The following is a 20511-nucleotide window of genomic DNA, read 5'->3' as shown; positions in this document are numbered from 1 at the left end:
AGCGGCAAGTCACACCTGGTATGTCACACCGGCAAGTCACAGCGGCCCTGGTATGTCACAGCGGCCCTGGCAAGTCACAGCGGCCCTGGCAAGTCTGGCACAGCGGTCAATGAATTTACTATAAGGTGTGGTCGTTGCTAGAAGTTAAAGATTGTACCAACGGACAGGACTCCGTAGACTAAAGCTCGATACTTTAAAAAAAGTACGTAAAATGTTGAGCATTATCCTTCAAGCTTGTCTGCAGAAACATTTCTATTTAAAGCTTCGGAAGTTTCACTTTGAAGTATCATCATCAATTTTACTTTTAAAGAAAACCACTAGAGAAGACCATCCAGAGAACTTCTGTATTGTCAAAGAATAAAGCAGGTGTTTAAAATTCATTGTTTTCTTAAAAAAAGTAAAGATCACTGGAGGTCATATTTTTGTTGCTGCCTTACAGAACACTTTAATACAGCTTGTCAAAACCGTCGAAACGAGGAAGATAATGCCAAGAAACACAATGCAACAATAGCTGGAATGAAAAGAAATATGGAAGCCTTCCTGAAGAAGGGTGGAAGCCGCGGAGGAGATCAAGAAAGTCAAAGTGATGGAAGTGTAATGTGAAACGTCGGTTCACCTTAAGGAATATCAGCGGGAAATGACAGTGATCGTGATTTAGAGTTAGACAACATGTAAGAGTCTTTCACATTATTTGTAAGATTGTGATATTATACTAACCAATCTGTCACCATCAGCCTAAGTAAAACATTTCTTTTACTTATTTTTTGTTAAAGATCCTCTGATCTATTTACTTCTCTATGTATCTTAAGGTCTTTTGCAAAACGGCGTATTTAGTTGTTGTTACACCGATAGTCACAAGACAAGATGAATCCACATTTATAATATCAGTTCTAATTGCTAACTTTCAAGATTGAATGATAATATCAGTTATTAAAACTTTTAAGACTTCAGTATTTAAGTGGATCGTGTATTTTTTATACTACCTTGCAATTACAGATTTCAAGACAATTGCCCCGAGGCAGCGGCGTCTGCAAACGAGTTTGGAGACGTGGCACAGTGTGACAGTGACAGAGAGATTGAAGAATTCAACGAGAGACTGAAATCTTAAGCGACTGCCTGTCTGCTGCAGAGCAATGCTGTGAAACCGAACCTAACATTACCAATCACGACACGATCACGAGTTGAGCGCTTTCTGAAATACATTAAAACGACTGTCAACAATATATATAGGGTAAGGCGACAATTCTTTCTCATGTGTAAGTTTATTTTCCGTGAACCGTGAAACTCGAAAATCAATTATCGTGTTTCGTGATTTGCGTTTTTTAATTGCCTTGAACTGTGCGCGTGACCCCCCCTTACGGCCCCTCTCGAAAGGAAATGTGAATAGGCAATAAGGTTCTAGTAGCCAATCAGAATACAGGATTCGCTTCTTGCTCGCGTGCGCTACCAGCCATATAATAAATTGAGTTATTTGGGTCCGGCTTGCCAAGCGAAAGTGCTTCTGTTTTCTCCTTTCTTACCTAAAAATTACCAGAAGTTTCCAACTCAGAATCTTAAATTATATAACTTTCACTGATTCTCGTCCAGCCAGAATAGGTTATGTTCAAGATGACTCTTGCACATTTTGTAGAGTTAGCTCAGAAACTGTCAATCATCTATTTTATGAAGGTTCACATACTAACCAGTATTGGGAATATTTCAAACATTTTCGGTTTGCACTTTCTGGTAAACGTGTTGAAATTTCCTTGCAGGATGTTTGATAGGCAAGTCTAGACGAGTCGTAAACGAAATCTCAGCCCAAACATTATTGTTTTTAAAGAGATGATGAATATTAGATCATAAGACTGAAAAGTTCATAACAACACGCAAAGGAAATTTCAGGCCAGACGGAAATTATTTATTGATGGTAGATTATCATCTGTTATACGATAGATCAAATAAAGATATTATTATCATTATTTGTACCTAACCTAATTATGTTAGTGACAAGAATAGCGCCGTACTTTGTTATTAAGAGTGGAAAAAAGCCCTAATCATTATGCTCGTTTCTAACAACAACAAGTAAACAAAAGATTTCGAGTTTACAAGAGCATACCGACCCAAATTTCGGTTTTTCTGTGCTTTAACCACAGATCCTTTCAAAGGACTGACGTCCGGAATAGGAGCTGAGAATTCCGTAATAGTAACACTCCAGTTATGTCTCCTGTGGAAAAAGGAGTAGAGTGAACCACTTTTTTAAGCTAGCTTCTGACTGGTATGTTCTCCGGAACAGGAAGAAAAGTCCATAAACCCATCGAGTTAAATTTCCAACATTCCCTGACATATTTATTTGTAATAAGCAACGATAGCGGAAAAATAAAGCATTGCCAGTGTGAGATGAGAGCAATTGTAGTGTATTGCGTTACATAAGGTCACATAGCCTAGCTACTGTAAGTAATTTCCAATCATGCCGTAGATTACTATCCTAAGTAAGCGTAAAATAACTGATCACGAGTATTGTAGGGTAAATATGTCATCTTGATTAATGAATAAAGTACAGTTGAATTAGCGGAATGAGAGTGATCACTTGACCTACGAATACTCTACAGCAACATACCCAGGTCAACTCGTTTCAAATTACGGAGACCGGAAGAAGGATCTATTTTCGATTAACAGTCTCTCACTTCCCAGATTCGATGTTTCATTTTATTTCTGTGATAGGCGCAACTGTAGGCCCTTAGACCCTGTAATAGATAACACGGAATTTTAGCACAAACTGAACTGATTCATTCGGGTGCATGGCGTCGTTTACATTGGAAGGCTTATTTGCCTACTTGACTGAAACCTTCACTGCCGGTGTGATTCAGTCGTATCAGGGACAAGGATTTCTCGAAGACGCTCCGCTGATACAAGGAATAGATCCTTTGGAGGATTTCAAAAATTTTGATAATGCTGATAATGATACAATTTTTCAGGAGTACGCTTCACCGCCAGGAGACGACAGCAAGATGGGTTGGAAGAGATCTCGGCCGCGAAGATGGTGGATGTCGCTTTGGAAGGCCGTGAAGTGTGTGTTCTTTATTCAAATTGTCGGAGGTTTAGCTCTCGGTTTGCTGGCTCTATTGATTTTAGTTTTGGATTTTAATTCCGTTGATCTTTGCTACGATAGACAGTTACATGGTCACTGGAACTCGCTACCTAATAAGATTCAAGCCATTATCGTGTCAGCTGAGACAGTGGAAGCATATGCAAGCCAGATGTCGCCATTTCTTCTGATAATCACAATGTTTGGCTGGCCATTGGTGAAGAGACTTAATCTATTAATTCTTAATCTACTGGGAGCATTCTTCGACACCTGTTACAGGGTGTGCCTCGCAGTTTTTGGAATCTACAGGAAGTCTTGGATGTCTTTTCCTTTAAATGCTTTATTTTTTATCATGGTTCTGATGAACTCTGTCCTAGTGGGAAGAGAAATTGCTAAAAACACGGTCGGGGAACGAAGTAGAAAAGTAAGAAAAGTGCTCAGGGTTTCCTCTATACTCTCAGCGCAGTTAGCTTTTGGGATTCCTATCGCTTTCGTTCTTGTTGACGTGTTGATTCCGTTATACGGTCGGCAGGATGAGACGTACAGAGCAGTCATAGCCGGCGCACTTCCTTTGTTTACCGCTGTACCGAAGGTCATCTTGCGATTGGCGGCGCAAAGGATTGATTTTCTCCATCCGGGTGACTCTCATGTCCTACTGGGTGTTCTGTACATGACATTTGCGATCGTTTTCCGAGTCATACAAGCAGAACTGACGAGTCTTCGACTGTTCATTGCCCTGAGCTTTGTTCACGGTGCAGTGGACTTATTGGAAAGATTAACCATTGTTGTCCGGGATTATCTGTGGTATTTTATATACAAAAAGTGTAAAGGTGACGCGAATGCTGAAGAAGCGTTAGGAGCTGACAACTTTCGCACGCCCAGAGGCATGCGCTTTATTGCAGACATGAGCATTCAGATGATCCTCGGAGAATCGACTGCGTTGATAACAGCGGTCGGCTTCATCCAGCTTTATAGCTTTATGTACAGCAACAATAGTCTGGCCTTCTCTGACATGGGTTTGGTTGAGGATTTCTTCATCCGCGTGTCCATTGCGCTCACAATAGATTTCTTTTTCAATTCGTTTTCGTTTTGGTTACAAATGTCATATTTAAATGTTGCTGTAGCGCGAGTGTGGAAGAAGAAATGGCGCAAGCATATGCTCGTGGGTTTGATTTTGACTTCCGTGACACTCTGTTACTTCACAAGTCATTTGTTCTCTGTTGTGAGGGACAAGCATTCTTCTGCTGCCAAAATGCGTCATTTTAATTGCACTGGGCCATTTTCAAAATTTTAGCTCGAGAAAAACTTGGCCAGAATCATAAGGATACTTACGAGGGGTGTTGAGTAAAACTGGTGTTTTCACTTCCAATCGCTGAGAAAATTCACTTCCTATCAACTGAGAAAATATTTCGGTTTAATATATATGCGTTATTTACCAAGCGTGAGGTCAAGATGGCTGGATATTGGCCGAATTTTTTCTTTTCATTTTTATGAACCGAGACGAAGTCGAGGTCCGCAAAAATGCGAAAAAAGAACGAGGCCAAGCATCTTGACTAAACAAGCTTGGGTAATAAAGGATTTATTATATTGCAAAAGATTTCGCTTTATCAAGAATTAATAATAACTTGTTTACTTCGAGAGCCGGGAATGACAGCCAACTGCGTGGCACAACAAACTCACGAAAGTCCTTTATGTTTTCTTTCTTTCTTTTTTTTTTTTTTTTTGCACTATCTACTGCCACTTTTTGCGTTTCCATCGCCGAAATTGTTACGAACATAGTTCTACTAAACCTTTTTTCATGCGCGGGATCAATGCGGGCAAGAAAACATACCTTACATTACCTGTAATCAATTTAGTGTCATGCAAAACAAATTATTTCTGTACTTTATTCATAACTTTAGCACATCATGACTTCTGTAATTAAGATCAGAATGAATTTTGGGTGTCTTTCTCGATTTCAAGGAGCGTCGCTGACTTCTAACTTCAAATCGGTTTCCATCAGATTTGTCAACCAATCAAGTCATACAATTCATCTTTCACCTCATGACTCTTGCCAAAGGTCATCTTTCCACAGTTATTAGAAAACTTCGGCAAACAATCATCCCTAAAACTCATGTAACACATGGCACCCCTACGACAGATATCTCAAATTTTAAATTATTTTTCAAGCTGGGAAACTGTTGGCTCATATACATATAAATAAAGGCTGATAGTTTCTAAAGAAACTGTTTGGGGCTGCGTCGGTGGGGGTAACGAAATAATTTGAATATATCAACAAAGTTGAAATGGTAAATTGGCCACCGTAACGATTACAAAAGCTGACGTTTCGAGCGTTAGCCCTTCGTCGGAGCGAATAGAGGAATTGTGGGTTGCATGTGCTTTTAAAGGCAGAAAATGGAGCCACGTTATTGGTGGGAACATGGCAAACGAGAAAAACACGAATAAATTAGTGGAATGAAAAGCGTTCGTTGATCCCTGTGGGATTTAGACTGCCCGTTTGATCCCACAGGGATCAACGAACGCTTTTCATTCCACTAATTTATTCGTGTTTTTCTCGTTGCCATGTTCCCACCAATAAAGTGGCTCCATTTTCTGCCTCCATTTTCTGCACACGCAACCCACAATTCCTCTATTCGCTCCGACGAAGGGCTAACGCTCGAAACGTCAGCTTTTGTAATCGTTACGGTGGCCAATTTACCATTTCAACTTTGTTGATATAGCCAAATTATTTCATATACATATATCTTATTAACCAAGCGCGAGGAGAATATCGGCCCGAGGTCTTGACAGTACGGACCGAGCGCAGCGAGGTCCGTACAAAAAAGACCGAGGGCCGATATTCTTCCAGTATGGTCCCGAGCAAGCTTGGTTAATAAGAGATTTATTATACCACTGAAGTTCACAGGGACACAAGTGCGATATCATTCGGGACCATTCGGGACAGTGTCCGGTCCAATACTGTGAGAATATTGACCGGCAATAGAACATTTTGAATAAAGGCTCATTCGCTCCGACGAAGGGCTATGCTCGAAACGTCAGCTTTTGTAATCATTACGGTGGCTAATTTACCAATTCAACTTTGTTGATATATCCAAAATAGAGCATTTTGATTGGTTGATTTTAGTTATTGGCCCTCTGACTGCCCGAGTCGTGAATAAATTAACATATTATGGTAGGTGCATGAATGTTTTTTTCGTCGATGAGACGATGGAGATTTTTTTAACCATTTCTGGATGGTCAGCAATTCCACGCGTACACTACTTAACTGACTCTTAATCAAATGGATAACTGCGAGTGAAGGAAATAAAACAATTCTAATCAAATTATACATATTTCAATAAATGGTCTCTTCATTTGCCCTGCTCGTTTTGAGCCCTTCACTCCCACCATACAATTCTCATGAAGATAGTTCAGAGAATTCGGCATTGGATCGACTAATATTCTCTTAATTGATAATTTTCTTTATTGCCGTCATTTGTCTGCTTGATAGTGTGTTGATATTGTAAGAAGAAATTCTGCCCTAGTCACCTATGGGAGAAAAAGGGTCAAGTAATTGTCATTCCACAACTGGGCGGCCTTTGACCCGTTAAGAAACGATTTGAATCCTTTTCAAATAAAGTGGTGTCATCAGTTCACGATTTCTCTGATCAATTAGCTGTAAAAACGTGGAGGGATGCGTATTACTGCCTAGTTGAAACCGATTTTAAACATTTAAAATAACTCTAACCTCTGTTTTCAATTAGCCGGTAAAGTAAATAATTTACAATAAAATTAAAGGTGATTGGGACACACAGAAGTCCTCAAACTGTCCTAAGTAAACCTAGATGTCATATATCGAAGCTTTTGTTCTCTCTGGTGAAGGCGCATCAGAGCTTCCTGACTCGCCATTTGATTGATCAGCCTTCAAATCTTCCTTTGGATCATCTTCTGACATTTCTAGCTGCTTAGGGGTGGGGTCCGTAGGTGTGGGGGATCGAGACCCCTGAGGCGAGGAAAGGCCTGCAGATGAAAGTGCTGGACTGGGAGCCAGAATAATGGGGACTGAGCTGGGGCGTACGTTGTCTGCTAGGGAGCCCAAGTGTGTTGGAGAGGTGCTACGGTTGGCTAATGAAGGCAGAGGCGGTTGTAAAACCACACAAACTTGCTGCTGTCCGCCACCTGGAGGAGAAGAGATGCTACTATTGGTGCTTTTCGAAGGTGAGCTTTGCTCATTGTCTTGTTTGTCTTGGTTATCCGGTTTACCAACTAAGAAGATAAATAAGTAACGAATGCAAAGAAAGGTTAATTCACATTCACAAAGTAGCAAAGTTCAATATTCTAGTAACATATAGCCCACTGGGCGGAGGTCAAGCTATTATCCTGCGCAGACGTTTTTAGGCATCGTCACGCAATCATTCCTCCCCTTCGAACGTCTGCTTCAACCCGTAGCCACTTCCGTTCTCCTTCGTTTCGAGACAACCAACAAGCTTTCACATATTGTCTCATTATTAGCCAATGACAACTTTTGTAAGAAAAGAACTTGTCACCCGGGCCGACATTCCCGCGAAACGATTCCAGCACATAAAGTTATGGCATGTGTGGATGAAAACCCCAAAAAAATCGTTGGAAGCAAATTAACTTGTTTCCTTTGTGGATGCACACTGACTAAAGAAAGAGTTCGTATTTTTGGCACAAGTTCTGTGGACATTCAAGGCCTAATCAAAGCTGCTATCGATGTGGACGTGACTGTTTTTTTGTCGAGTGAAATATTCATTTGCACGGCAAACTGTTACAAACGTTTAATTCGCTTCGAAAAAATTTCTAATAACCTCTTTAATTTACAAAAAGTAATGAAGAAAGACTACGAAAACGGGGGAGCCGGAGTAAGAACCAAACGGTTACGAAAGGAAACGACGACATGGCTCGCAGGTCACATGGCTCGCAGGTCAAATGGACCCAAGAATTTTGAGGTCAAAGTCCCGTTTTCCAAAAATAGCAAACGGCCTGTGATTGGCCAGTTCGCCTGAACGAAAGTGGCTACGGGTTGAAGCAGACGTTCGTGGGGGAGGGAATGATTGCGTGACGATGCCTAAGAACGTCTGCGCAAGAGGCTAAGGTCTAGCTGATTTAATTTTAGTTTATGAGTATTTTCAATAATCCGAGACTTCATTGAGTTTTCATTGGCTCCTCAGGGTATTTTCCTTTCTTCTGATTGTTCGTTGCAATTACTTTTGCAGAACTACTCGATAACAATGTAGAATCATAATCAACCCAAATTACAATAACGGCATAATTTCTCACCATTACCAGGCAAATCCATGGAACGATTGCATTCCTCCGAAACTGCTTTCTCCTGCTCAGCCTTCACTTTAGGGATGTTGCTAACGGGTGATTGACAACGAGGTGTAAAAAGTTCCTGGCGGAGGTTGGGCAAGAAGCAGTCAATCCGTTCCCAAGTGACCTGCCATAGGGCAGAGTACTTGTGTACGTCTGATTGTGGCCTAGCCGGTGTTTTACGGTTATCACTTTGGGAAGCAGCTGTTAATGCACATTCCTCTTCATCGAATATCCCTGCTGTTGACATCACCAGTAACATATTCTTTAGAGATTCTGGAATGGCTTCATACTACAAATGGAAATTAAAACAATGGTTATGTGTGCATGTACGATGTGCCACAGCTCAAACGGTCTTATTATAATAAAAACAGGGTTACAAAATCGCCTTTGGCCGCCTCTGCGCATGTCTCATTTGAACTGACTCGTGTTTCTCAAAGAGTTGTTGGGAAAGTTTCCGCGGTATCTTGGTGACGTGACTATGAGCTATTGTCCGGACCCCTAATCTGATATTTTTAGTCCACCTTTACTGAGTTTAGACTTAAAGACTTTCATTTACATTAGATTTAGTAATACAACAAGTTTGACTTCAACTTAGAACCACCTAAAAGTTTACGTAAGGGAGACAGAACCTTACGCTGGAAAGTGGACTTTCAACAACCAAAACCCCACTTAACGACTTTCCACTTCACGAAGGAAATTGAATATTTTTCCAATTTGGTTGGTCTTATGTCAGCTGGTAATAAACTCGAAGAATAGAGGAAAGGCCGAACGGAAGAAGTTCCATCTAAGCACAGCCTTAGCATGCATTTATCTTGGAGAACACACCAAAGGTGTGGTCAAGCCAGGCACCAATCTATAATTATACTGGTCTTTCCTGCACTTTTACCAGGATAATGTTGTAAGGTATATAGCTGGGATAACCAACTCTTCAACATAATCGCCAGGTGAGTGTGATTCCCATGCACTTCTTTACGCTCAGTAGAAACATAAGATTTAAAGTTGTATACTGACCAGAAGATCGCTCTTGTCTGCATGCATGTACTTATCCATGAATTCCAGGATTGTTAACCACAGAGCAGTGAAAGTGGATAATGACAACAGTGGAGTCAAATGCTGTAGGAACACCTGGAATATGACAAATCAAACACGGAACATGAATCCAGCCAATGCTCTGGTGATTTTTTCTTGAACATTTTCATGGCTATGAATACCTACAGGACCAAATTTGAGCCTCTTGGTTGCCCAGTAAGCCGATGAGTGAGCCCTTCCGCTGTACTTATCTAAAATCTTCGTCTCTCATTAAAGTGAACGATTGCTAGTGATATACATTACCTTGCAGAGCAGAGTCGCAGCTCTCATGCGTGTTTCTTCGACACCCATAGGATCACTTTTGCTATTGACCTCTAATAGTTGAGACAGCATAGGAAACAAAACCTGAAAGTCAACGGATTGACTGAATAAGTCATTAACTACTTTTAAAGAAAAGAACAGACCAAAAATGCCACTTTAGCCATCACCCAAAATAGTTTAATCTGTTGTTTATGAAAAATGGTGAATTCTCGATGGACGTTTCAAATTAAATTGGATATATCAACAAAGTTGAAATGGTAAATTGGCCACCGTAACGATTACAAAAGCTGACGTTTCGAGCATTAGCGTTAAAGTTAAAGTTGCGCTATGAAAGCTTTGAAGTTTGAAACGTACAAGTTTTAAATAATTAAGGCGCTCAAATGTCCCATCTTGAATTACAGGGACGTTTAAATAGTAAAATAACCACTTCTAACCGAGAGGTACATTCGATTACTGTGGCCCAGCTTGTTATTGTTTTAGTCCCTTTTTCTCCGTATGGCAATTTGGCCCGAATTTTACAACTCTCCACACCAGTGTTTGAAAGACCGATCGGAAGTAATTAATTTATGTACCTTGTTAAAACATGCTTCCCATTCCATGGCAGATAGATTTTGAAGATCTTGAACGAGTAACGCCCGCTGTAGATAAGTAAGGGCAGACATTCTCACATCCCGGCGCATATCACAACAAAGGCGTGCAATTCCTTGCAATAATGGACACCAGCACTTAGTCCACAGAAAGTCCAAGCTCTGGTCGTTTCCCTGTACATCGGGGCTGCTCTGCTGTAATTGGTTACGTTCATCTTGGAATTTATCAAAAATACCTCTTCCATGAGTGTGAAGAGTGTACATGAGCTCAAGCAGCTGGAGAGACATAGCGTCATAAGTATTGTTGATAGTCTCCACGATCTCAGCCTCATCCTCACTTGTGGCTGGACTACTGGTGGCTGACTTGGTAGATTTGCGTGTCCTCAAACCTGTTGGGCTCACTTTCTTTGACCGTGAAGATGACATTGATGTCTTTTTGTTCGAGCGCCCCCAACTTCCTTTGTAATCAGCTGTACTCTCTTTGAACTGCCAGCCATCTTGTCGATATCCTGCTCCTCCATTCAGACTAGCTTCTGAGAATAAGCGAAGTGCGTGCACGCAATGCAAGTAATTTTCCTTAGTGACATGAGCGTTGTCGCGGATCAAAAAGGCCAAGCTCTGACACGATTTCACAAACGATTTACTATCGTGTTTGTTTAATTTGGCACCCACTGTTAATTCATACTGGTTTGCAGGAGAACTTTCTGAGTTTTGTTTTGTAATCAACAACCACGTGTCTCCTAAAACACTTCCGCTCAAACCTGAATCCGCCTCAATACTTGTGAATGAGCTACCGTCACTTTCTGAGGTCGATATTCCGTCCGCAAGTTCGTAATCTCTCGATGTCAAATCGCTTCCCACATCCGATGACGCCGTTGACATGGAAGCATTACTTGAAGTAACAGTTGGTAGGGAAGCAGCAGCACCTACACACTCCAGCAAAGCAAAAACTGTGACCCAGTCTCGAGAGCATGTTATACTAGAAGCATTAGTCCGGATGAGTTCGTGAAGTCCGAATGAAATCTGCCTGCCACAATCTTGTAGAACATCATGCTTCATTAACAATAGGATACGTAAGGTTAAAAGAACTTGACTGGATACTTCCTCTTTATGCAGGAGACGAATTGCCAGCCGTAGCAAGCCAACAACAGATCTCTCCACTATGGAACTGCAAAAAAGAAAGGTATACCTTTTGAAGGTTTCTAACGAACTGAGAGAACTATATTGTGGAGTAATTGATGTAATAACTCGTAGGCATCACCTTCATCCAACTGCCTTACCTGTGATGAGTTGCATTAACGAGAATGTTTGACAGATGGTCTCTTACTGTGGCCCATAATGCTGACACACGATCCCTGTAAACCAAATTATACATATCATGAAGTTAAGTCTTGAGATCAGCTACTGTTCTCCTAAAATTAGACAAACCGTTGAAGATTCAAGCTTTTGTTAGGAAAGGTATGTCGGTAAACTTTAACCCCTAATAATCATATTTCACCGTAACAACTGTTTAATCAGGTTCCAAGAAATTTGGCCATTATGTTACATGATGTGCGACTGAAAAAGGTGAGTCTACACACTAACTTTGAAATAAAACAAAAATTAAAAAAAGAATATGCCACTGAAGAAGAGAGAAATCCCTCCGTTTTTCAAATAGTTAACCTCGCACAGGGCGGAAAAAAATACTAGCGAGAGAACTACTCTTGCGGAAACAAAACTAATACGAAGAGTGTACTTTAATCATTGCATGACTGTTATTGGTCTTTCCTGTAGTTGGGACTCCAGACATAGAGGTAAAGTATAGCCAGCTTGCAAACGAGAAGGTCGGAGAGTCTCCAGGTTTGAGTGACAGGAAGTGGCTAGGCGTATCCCCCCCCCTCCCCCACGGCATGTGTAAGGTTTCCCCGACAGTCTGTAACCATTTCTCATTTCATTTTCTTTGAGGCAAGATCAGGGGGGAGGGGGGGGGGGTTTGAAGGTTCTTGTTCAGGCACAAATATCCTTACGAACAGTAAAGGATGCATACAAATGAGATTTCACATGAACAGACTCCTCTCCCAATTATGCATAGCAAATTCGAAAGCCAGAATACAACAGCACTATTACCTGTTTTCCAAAACAACTCTTATTAGGAGTTCCAGGAAGAAAACCGCAGCTTCTTCATCATAAGGGACAGATTCTTGGTTCTCAATACTTGAATTGTAAATCAGTACCTGATAAGATAATCAATTCAAAACATCTGGGTTCCTCGGAAGCTGTAGGTAACTTTAAAGCCCTCGGGACTATTCTTACTGCGGAGGCTGCTGTTTGAATTTCTTCTACAATAAGTGGGTTCAACTTTCAAAACTGAATGTTGAAAGTAATTTAGGTTAAGAAGGAATAAATAACCTTCAATAGAGTGAATAAGTGGTGCTGATAATATCAGTAGTCCTCAAATAATTGTTTTTTAATATCAGTGGCAATAGCACAACAACCCTTAACAGCTGTCTTCTTCATTTACACCACACTCAACACAAATATCAAACTCCACCTCATCTTCTAAGAATTGCAATGCGACCGCGATGGTCAAATATTACCCTTTTGTCACAATGAACCCGGGGAATGAGGAATCGTAATTTTGTGGCTAATATCCCTAAAACTTAACAAACCAGCTTTGCATTAACTTTTGCAGGTATGATTCTAGCAAACTCAGAGGCACTAACAGCTTACCCAGGTGTCAATACGCAGGTAAACAGAATAGATGAAATACTGAACTCTTCCTTAGTTTTCTTTTTACAACGTGGCATTTTGCGACCTTCCTCGTCCATGTTTAACGCCTTAAACAACCTTAATCAATTGAAGTCGACAGAGTGTGAAACATTTAACATTCAAGATTACCTTTATGAGCTCATTCAAGGAATCAGGTCTCAAAAACTTGCTCTCTGTGATGAGGAGCTCTGGATGGCAATCCTGAGTAAAAATTAAGACACATTTAAATTCATATATCATAAAGACGCATCCTTCGCACTACGTAAGTCCATTCCAAACACTGGTTTTTCGGTTTTGTGCTGACAGGCGCATGGAAGGGGGCTGTGATTCGGTGGCCGAGGTAACCTCCCTACTACTGAAGAGATTGCTGTTGTCCTCTGTTGCTACTCTCCCGGTACCTACCCTCCATTACCACTGATGAAGTGTGTTAACAACTTACTCTAATGCAGGTATGTGCTTGTTTTTGTGCTTCTTTGTCTTCTGTAGTCTGACCTCTATAGCTTGCCGGCTCCGGGTTCACAAACCACCATGAAAATATGGATGTTTCCTGCCTGTGAACACGGGTTAAACAGAAGTCATGCAGTCTAAAAATATTCAATTTTTCTCAGCACTTAGGGACAATTTCCCAATGTCTCAATCTTGTGTATGCACCTTGTGCACGCTATCCAACCTCACTTCATGCAGCAATTTAATAACGTCATTCGTAAAAATGTTTTTAATAAAGTTTGTTCTATGCGGGTGACAATTATGTTAGTCCAAATATTTCCAAATTATAACATATTGCTGAATAAGGACATTTGGAGACATAAATGAATTTCTGCATGAATAAAGACCCTGAATTAACAACATCTTGGAGCTCAACAATTGGAATCGTGAGATATAATCTGTGGAAGTAATTTGAGAGGCCGAGAGGAGACCGAGAGGAGACCGACAAATTCAAATGTGTTGGCAAACCCTTCACCAAGCATCGACCCAAAATGAAATTTAATGAAACCATGAAACCAACTTCGTATTTTTTCACCGTCTGTTAATATAACAAACCTTATTAAAGGCAGTTCTTCTGGTAGAAGACTAACTCTCCCGCTCGCTTCAACAAAGTCTTCCGCCTAAAAACAACATCAGTAAAGTAAAGCGTTACAACATTCATGGCTGATGCCGCACAATTGTACAATTATAAGTAACACAAAGGTGGTTGACAAAATTCACAATTCTCCTGGGTTATTAAGGTAATATTTGGTACCTCCACCATAGATTTGGGTAACAACTTGGCTTTGAATAGTTGTAGCATGCAATCCATAATGTTCTTCCAGCCTTCTCGCAGAATATCTCCATGACGATGGGCCAAGGCAAACAGGGTCCTCGCTGATTGCTGCGACTTTAGATTTCTACCAAACGATACTGATAGACTCTCCCCAGTCTGTTGACGTAACAAACAAACAAACAAACAAACAAACAACAATTAATGGCGTTGTTTCATTGCACATGTAAACCTATCATTTTCGGAGTAATCGACTTCAATTTTGACTCCTAATAAACCAAATAATTGTGGTACATTTTTCCTTAATACAGTTTATTGAAGCTTAATAAGAAAGAAAGCTTAATAAGAAAATTACAAATTACAAATTAATCTAATTAATCCAATTATTATCGATCTAATTTACACTTTCATGTTCATGAAGACCGTTCACGCCCGCAAATAGCAGGAGCTAGTCGAGGCGGGCGAGAATTAGAGGTACAGCAGTAGTGATAGAGTACAAATAAAGCTTAAACATAAATTAAGAACATTTCCAGAAAAAGACAGCCACTTAAAACTCGTATATACAACCGCACCATTTAACATAAGAAAATAGTAACACTACAATGTAGAATATAAATCATAAAGCCAGTTTATAATAAGTAATTTTTTTAAATAGAAGGAGCAATTCAACATAGTAATCCTCAGCCTCTAGGAACGAAAATAACATGACCTTGAAGAGTTTATTGAAAGCTCTCTTCGGGAGTTGACGAAGAGCAACGCAAATGGAGTTCCAAAGTTTAGCTCCGAAGCTAGCAAAAGAGCCCTGGCTTTGATTCAGTCTCGATAGATTAAGAGTGATTATAGAACTAATCTAATGTAAGTCACTGTCGTAATATACTTATGTATGTTTTTCTTAAAACACGCCTTCCATAAATGAAGTTGGTTAAACATTAATCTCCTACGCATCAAGTCCTTTACACATCATTTACCTATCAGCCGGGACTGAAAAAATAAATAGTGGATTACAATATAAAATGAAAAAAAAACAAGAACCTTTGCACGAAAGTATTTCTGTTAACACTCTCTGTCTTTAAAAGGTAAATGCAAAAGAGAAGAAACGTTGCTTCACACCTCTGGTGGGGTAAGCAGTGCTGTAAATTTACACAGTGAAATAACCAGGTTATCAAACACATCTGACAAGCTGTAATGAGCTGATATAAGGGCACATTTTCTGAAAGAAAAGAAGAAGCAATTAGTGAAACCAATATTTTAGATTCACCAAGTATTTGGATTAATGTGTTCATAGAAGTAGTGCCATGATGTCAAGGTACGTAATCAGTACCGAGACGTTCAAGAAACAAATGAATAAAGGCTGATAGTTTCGAAAGAAACTGTTTGGGGCTGCGTCGGTGGGGGTAACGAAATAATTTGGATATATCAACAAAGTTGAAATGGTAAATTGGCCACCGTAACGATTACAAAAGCTGACGTTTCGAGCGTTAGCCCTTCGTCGCGTGACACTATCAGCCTTTATTCATTTGTATTTTGATTGCTGCGACTACTACTTTCAAGAAACAGCCAACGAAATTACTGTCTGTTAAAATGAGGGGCTGAAGTCATTTTTGTCGATAGGATTATGGTTAACTAACATTTACCTGAATCCGACGATGGCTTTCTGTGCGACGCTCTTTTCCAGCCCGTTATCGTAAACATACGACAAAGCAGCTACAGTAGGACCCCATATTATTAAAAACAAGTCTTTGTCAAAGCTACTTCCCAAGCCATGCATATACTTCCCTTCAGGACTACTGCTACGCCGCAACAAAACCTGTTTGACAAAATATGTACATACAACAATGAGTCAGCAAAGTACCTATCTCATTTGATATAAAACCAAATGAATTTATAAGTTACATGGCTGACGTAACGTTGAAACCTTTTGGCCTAATTAAAACATGAAGTATAGGAAAAGGTGAAATAACAGCTGTACTACATAGCCCTCTTAAAAAAAAAAAAAGCCAAAAAGTTAACTTGCTAAAATTGATAAAATAGGTATGCATATTCCCATTCTGTTGTTCATACATTTTCTAAGGTGCTGACAAGGAGAATTTGTTTAACAATCAAGAGCATCTTAAAGAACTGCTCACTCAGGGAACCCATGGCATTTCTTAAAAATATTGCAAACCCTTGACTGCGTCTCGGGTTTGCATGGAGACTCCCCTTGTGTTAAGATGAAGCTGTGTAAACACGGAAAAAGTAATCTAGTTCTTAAACGTAAATAACGCACCGTTATGCGTGATTGTAGGCATACAACAAACATTCTAACCTTCCAATCATAATTCTCTCTGATCTTTCCACTTCTTTCCGAAGGCATAACAATCTCTTCATTTCTGTCGAAAGAAAAAGCACCATAAGCCTCGCAACTTGGAAATTCTATGGAACAAAGGAATGGTAATAATTCATTGACCACTACGCTAAGGTAGTTAAACCACATCATTTTCTTATTTCCTTCAAAGAAAAATGTAAGACAAGGGACCAAATAAACCTCAATATTTTCTTGGATCGTTTCGTAATTGTTCTAATTGTTTTTAAATCAAGTATGGTTATGAGACTGTAAGTTTTAATGCACTGAAAAGCACGCACTCTCATAGGCTCATCTGACCACCCTCACGACGTCCCTCACGACACCGTGCGAGTCCAGGTACGTAATTGAGTGACCTGAATGTAAAAATTCCACTACACAGTAAACCATTAAATACTGGCTTTCTTGTTTCTTTTGATTGACGATTGGTAAAACTTGCTAGCAGAAAGCGTACATACATGCACATAAGCATACAAGCATGAATGCTTACATCTCTACATGCAGACAGACATGCATCATTTCACAGAAAGGGTGTTTAGTATGTGAATTTATTTCACGGTGGAGTATTTAACCTTATTGCATGGTACACTTCCTCCAGCATGCTTGCTTTAAAATCCGCCGTGCCATTTGTCTTCCTCAGGTTTTTCTTAAATTCCTAGTTAAGGAAAATCACATATAATCTATGCTGGAACAGTCAGAGCAGAGCCGTATACACAACCTTATTCTGTAACATAGACAACGTAACACTAATCATAATACTAAAAATTGAGATGAATTAGAGCAGTCATTTTAAAGAACTCCGTACACATGACTGCTATGGCTCAGACAACATTAAGCAAATAGAGATTGAGGTTGAAAATGATATCATGAATTATCAAAACCGAGGTCTGAATTATCTGCCGAACTTGTGATATTATGCAGAAACCGAATTCAATAATTGTTTGATCATACATTTTTGTAAACAATCTGTAAAAGACGACACTTCTCTATGAGTTTGAAAGAGTTTGACAACGCTGCACGGACGATGGGCTTGGAAACCAAGCAGACTTTGAACTCGACATGATAAATGCAATATCAGCTGGAGATATTATATTTTATTATTTCAACCTCACACACGATTGCTTATCGACTGAATGCTCTCGTCCAATCAGATTTTTCATAGAAAGTAGTTTAGTAGAGTACCTCGCATGTCATTGGTTTCTGTTGTTTGATGTTGGAATTGTGTTGGTCCACGTTCAGCATAATGACAGCATAGCACAACGTAAATACAGCATCCTTGTTAGCATATGGCTCTGGGTTACCTTCCTAGAAGTAATCAAGTGGCCGCACACTGTCATTACACTACAACTGATATAATGATCTATAGGGAGACTTCAACCTAAACCAATGCAGTTTGTGAACACAATCCACAATCACTTGGAGGACCAACCACATCGTCGAATATCTCATTGTGTTAAAGACATTAGCCAGAAGGCTCATTTTTTGATTGATTATTGATTAGTTCACTAATTTCAGAATGATCTTAGATAGCCACATAGTTACAATGCTTATCTGTTTTTCTGTATTTCTATTGGTTTTGTAATCGGACCTCTCAGCGTCACCACGCGCATATAAAAGGCAAGTTTAGCGTCCCTTTAATCAGTTCTTCGTAAGTTTTGAATAGTCTTGGTAAACTTTCGCCTTTTCGTTTTCTCAACCTCTGGCACAAGCGGGACCGATATGTGAGTACCTTTGTAACTTTGATTTTTCCTTTCTAGTCTTTTCAGTGTTGGGCGACAATATACGAACAAATATTGCAATATTCTCTATGGATTTAAGATTTAAAAGCCAAATTCGTGCCAAATGCGAGTCAGTGAACGCCAATCATTTAGATAGAACAATGGGCTGTTTACCGGCCACCAAAATTCTTTTAATTTGTTTCGAAACTTTTGTTCTGTTTTAATTGTAATGTTAATCTCGTTATCGACGTTAGAGCCCAGTATTTGACACGCGATTCTTTGATCATGTATTCCGCGCCTTTTCAGTAGATTGATAGAACTTCGTCTTATTGTTGTTTCAGTTTACGATCAATAAATTGATTGATTGTAAGAATAATCGTTCTTTTCATCGTTGATTGTGGTTCGTGGTCGATTGCCTTTCAAGAATAAAGATTCGTGCAAACGGTCAACTTTGGTTTGTTATTTCGATCAGTAAAATAGTCCCCAAACACCTTGTTCATCGCGTTTTGGAGCGACACGCCCTTTAACTTGAGAATTTAGATTTTGGTCGCCGCAAACGCTACACATTGGCTTGAGATTAATAGTGGGTCACTTTTGACAGTTACCAGGTAAAAACGCCAGGTTCTGGTTGCTATCAAACCAAATGTGTCTACAAGAGAATAAAATTCTTGTAACAATCCGCTTAAGTGACAAAAAAAATAGTTTCTGAATTGCGATAAGAAAAAATTCCCATTTCCTTGCTATACATGTATGATGGACATTACATGACACCTTGTTCTTTGTTGAATGCCTTTTTTTCTTTCAGGTTCACGTGACCAGTGAAACGAACCATCAAACGTCCATAGGAACGATGAATACATTGAGCACTTTTAGGGCGGTTTAGTGCGTCATCAATAGTTGGCCATGAAATACACGAAACAAAACCTTCAACTTACATAAAACAATTCAGAGAAGAACTCTATAATGTGTTCAATGACAGGACTTTCACCCGGAAGACGGAAACTTTCTAAGAAAGAACGAAGGGCTTCATCCACCCTTAAATCATGGAAATGGAAAGACCTGAAAACAGAGATTACACAACAAATGTTATGTCAATGAAAGAGTACATAGCCAGAGCAAGCGTTTCAACTTGTCTTTTTTATTAAATAGCGGGAATAAAAGAATTTTGTGCAGCATGTATCTGAGAGGTAACTGTTGAGTTTCACCTTTCAAACTTTCCCAAAAAAAGTTCTAAATGAAAATTTCACATAATTTAGTTCATCAAGAATGAAACTAACTGTTACTACTAATAACCTGCTTTATGGTGGAGAAACACTTAGCTGAAAGCTAGTTTACAGGTTTTACACCAAACAACTGAAACAAATGATTCAAATTGAAAATAACATTATTAAGAATCCCATCTGGCCGAAGGCAAACCAGTTGGCTATCTACAAGCATGGCCGAGGATTTGAACTCGGAGCTACCGTGAAACAAATTCGGGTAGTGGTCAGGGCGGGACTCGAACCCGGGAGCGACGGATTGCGAGTCCAACACGCTGACCACTCGGCCACACTGCCTTCTCCGACCAGAGAGATTCGAAGAACGTTGTTCAAAGGATTTAGAATGAACAAAAAGCTAAAAATGCAATGACTTTTTTTAGTTCTGGTACAAAAGCTCTGCTTAACTTTCACTGACCCATTCCATTATGTTACACAATTATGTTACCACACAACTGTTAGCTCTTTCGTTCGTGATGAACAGCTCAAAAGTTCAGTTGGTAGAGCTTCCCATCTTCGCAGTTTCACATTCTGTTGTAACCCTGAATTTATGTCACGCCTTTTTTCCCCTCAAACAAATACCAATTTTCGCATGGCTTAAACTCATCGGCACTGATGAGCTTGGAGGAAGGTGCCGTAGCACTGTGGCAGCCGCGCTGACTACCCACAGCAGGGAGGTTACCATGGCGACACAACCTCGGTCCACCCCTCTGGCACCCGTCACACTGACAAGTCAGTGGAATTGTTTTATACTTACCTGCTCTTGGCCCGCCATAGAGGAGGGAGGGTGGGAGCACAAGAGGCGGCTCACGTTAGGATCCGCGACGATCTCAAAACGTACTGAAAACCTCGTGACCCTGCAATTGCAAAGGG

At 40.0% G+C, this 20511-nt stretch overlaps 3 protein-coding genes and 1 long non-coding RNA gene across 8 annotated transcripts in view; 3 read left to right on the top strand and 1 right to left on the bottom strand.

Annotated features, from left to right (window-relative positions):
* Window positions 1–1369, top strand: part of LOC148738311 (uncharacterized) — a 4195-nt gene extending 2826 nt beyond the window's left edge. For 2 of the 3 annotated variants that reach the window (XM_088750383.1, XM_088750382.1), the window contains exon 3: window positions 440–953. In XM_088750383.1, coding sequence (XP_088606509.1) covers window positions 440–449 — 10 coding nt within the window. In that variant the 3' untranslated portion in view covers window positions 450–953. Of the gene's footprint in view, window positions 1–439; window positions 954–996 lie in introns of those variants that run through there. The other variant, XR_015997072.1, reaches the window with a different exon arrangement.
* A 1174-nt stretch (window positions 1370–2543) lies between these two features.
* On the top strand, window positions 2544–4659 carry LOC111328040 (uncharacterized). Its single transcript, XM_022932391.2, has one exon. The coding sequence runs from the start codon at window positions 2778–2780 to the stop codon at window positions 4356–4358; it is 1581 nt and encodes a 526-aa protein (XP_022788126.1). The 5' UTR covers window positions 2544–2777; the 3' UTR covers window positions 4359–4659.
* Window positions 4660–6359: 1700 nt separating this feature from the next.
* Window positions 6360–20511, bottom strand: part of LOC111328016 (Golgi-specific brefeldin A-resistance guanine nucleotide exchange factor 1) — a 32682-nt gene continuing 18530 nt past the window's right edge. For 2 of the 3 annotated variants that reach the window (XM_022932359.2, XM_022932361.2), the window contains exons 18-34: window positions 19318–19441; window positions 17847–17969; window positions 17237–17319; window positions 16629–16692; window positions 15958–16130; window positions 15434–15533; window positions 14306–14482; window positions 14107–14171; window positions 13505–13616; window positions 13195–13266; window positions 12424–12530; window positions 11598–11672; window positions 10303–11485; window positions 9713–9814; window positions 9392–9505; window positions 8345–8669; window positions 6360–7309 (exon numbers count right to left, since the gene is read on the bottom strand). In XM_022932359.2, coding sequence (XP_022788094.2) covers window positions 6885–7309; window positions 8345–8669; window positions 9392–9505; window positions 9713–9814; window positions 10303–11485; window positions 11598–11672; window positions 12424–12530; window positions 13195–13266; window positions 13505–13616; window positions 14107–14171; window positions 14306–14482; window positions 15434–15533; window positions 15958–16130; window positions 16629–16692; window positions 17237–17319; window positions 17847–17969; window positions 19318–19441 — 3424 coding nt within the window. In that variant the 3' untranslated portion in view covers window positions 6360–6884. The remainder of the gene's footprint in view (window positions 7310–8344; window positions 8670–9391; window positions 9506–9712; window positions 9815–10302; window positions 11486–11597; window positions 11673–12423; window positions 12531–13194; window positions 13267–13504; window positions 13617–14106; window positions 14172–14305; window positions 14483–15433; window positions 15534–15957; window positions 16131–16628; window positions 16693–17236; window positions 17320–17846; window positions 17970–19317; window positions 19442–20511) is intronic. The other variant, XM_022932360.2, reaches the window with a different exon arrangement.
* LOC148738310 (uncharacterized) lies at window positions 17994–19561 on the top strand. The gene is made up of 2 exons (XR_015996490.1): window positions 17994–18385; window positions 19188–19561. It is a non-coding gene; the product is annotated as an uncharacterized LOC148738310 (long non-coding RNA).

The sequence above is a fragment of the Stylophora pistillata genome, chromosome 2 (assembly GCF_964205215.1).
Source record: "Stylophora pistillata chromosome 2, jaStyPist1.2, whole genome shotgun sequence".
NCBI lineage: Eukaryota > Metazoa > Cnidaria > Anthozoa > Scleractinia > Pocilloporidae > Stylophora > Stylophora pistillata.
Note: the sequence above shows the minus strand (reverse complement) of the source record. Positions and strands in the feature narration are given on the sequence as shown.

Excerpts from the sequence above, each read along its gene's own strand:
- LOC111328040 (XM_022932391.2), top strand. The coding sequence starts at position 2,778 with ATGGCGTCGTTTACATTGGAAGGCTTATTTGCCTACTTGACTGAAACC.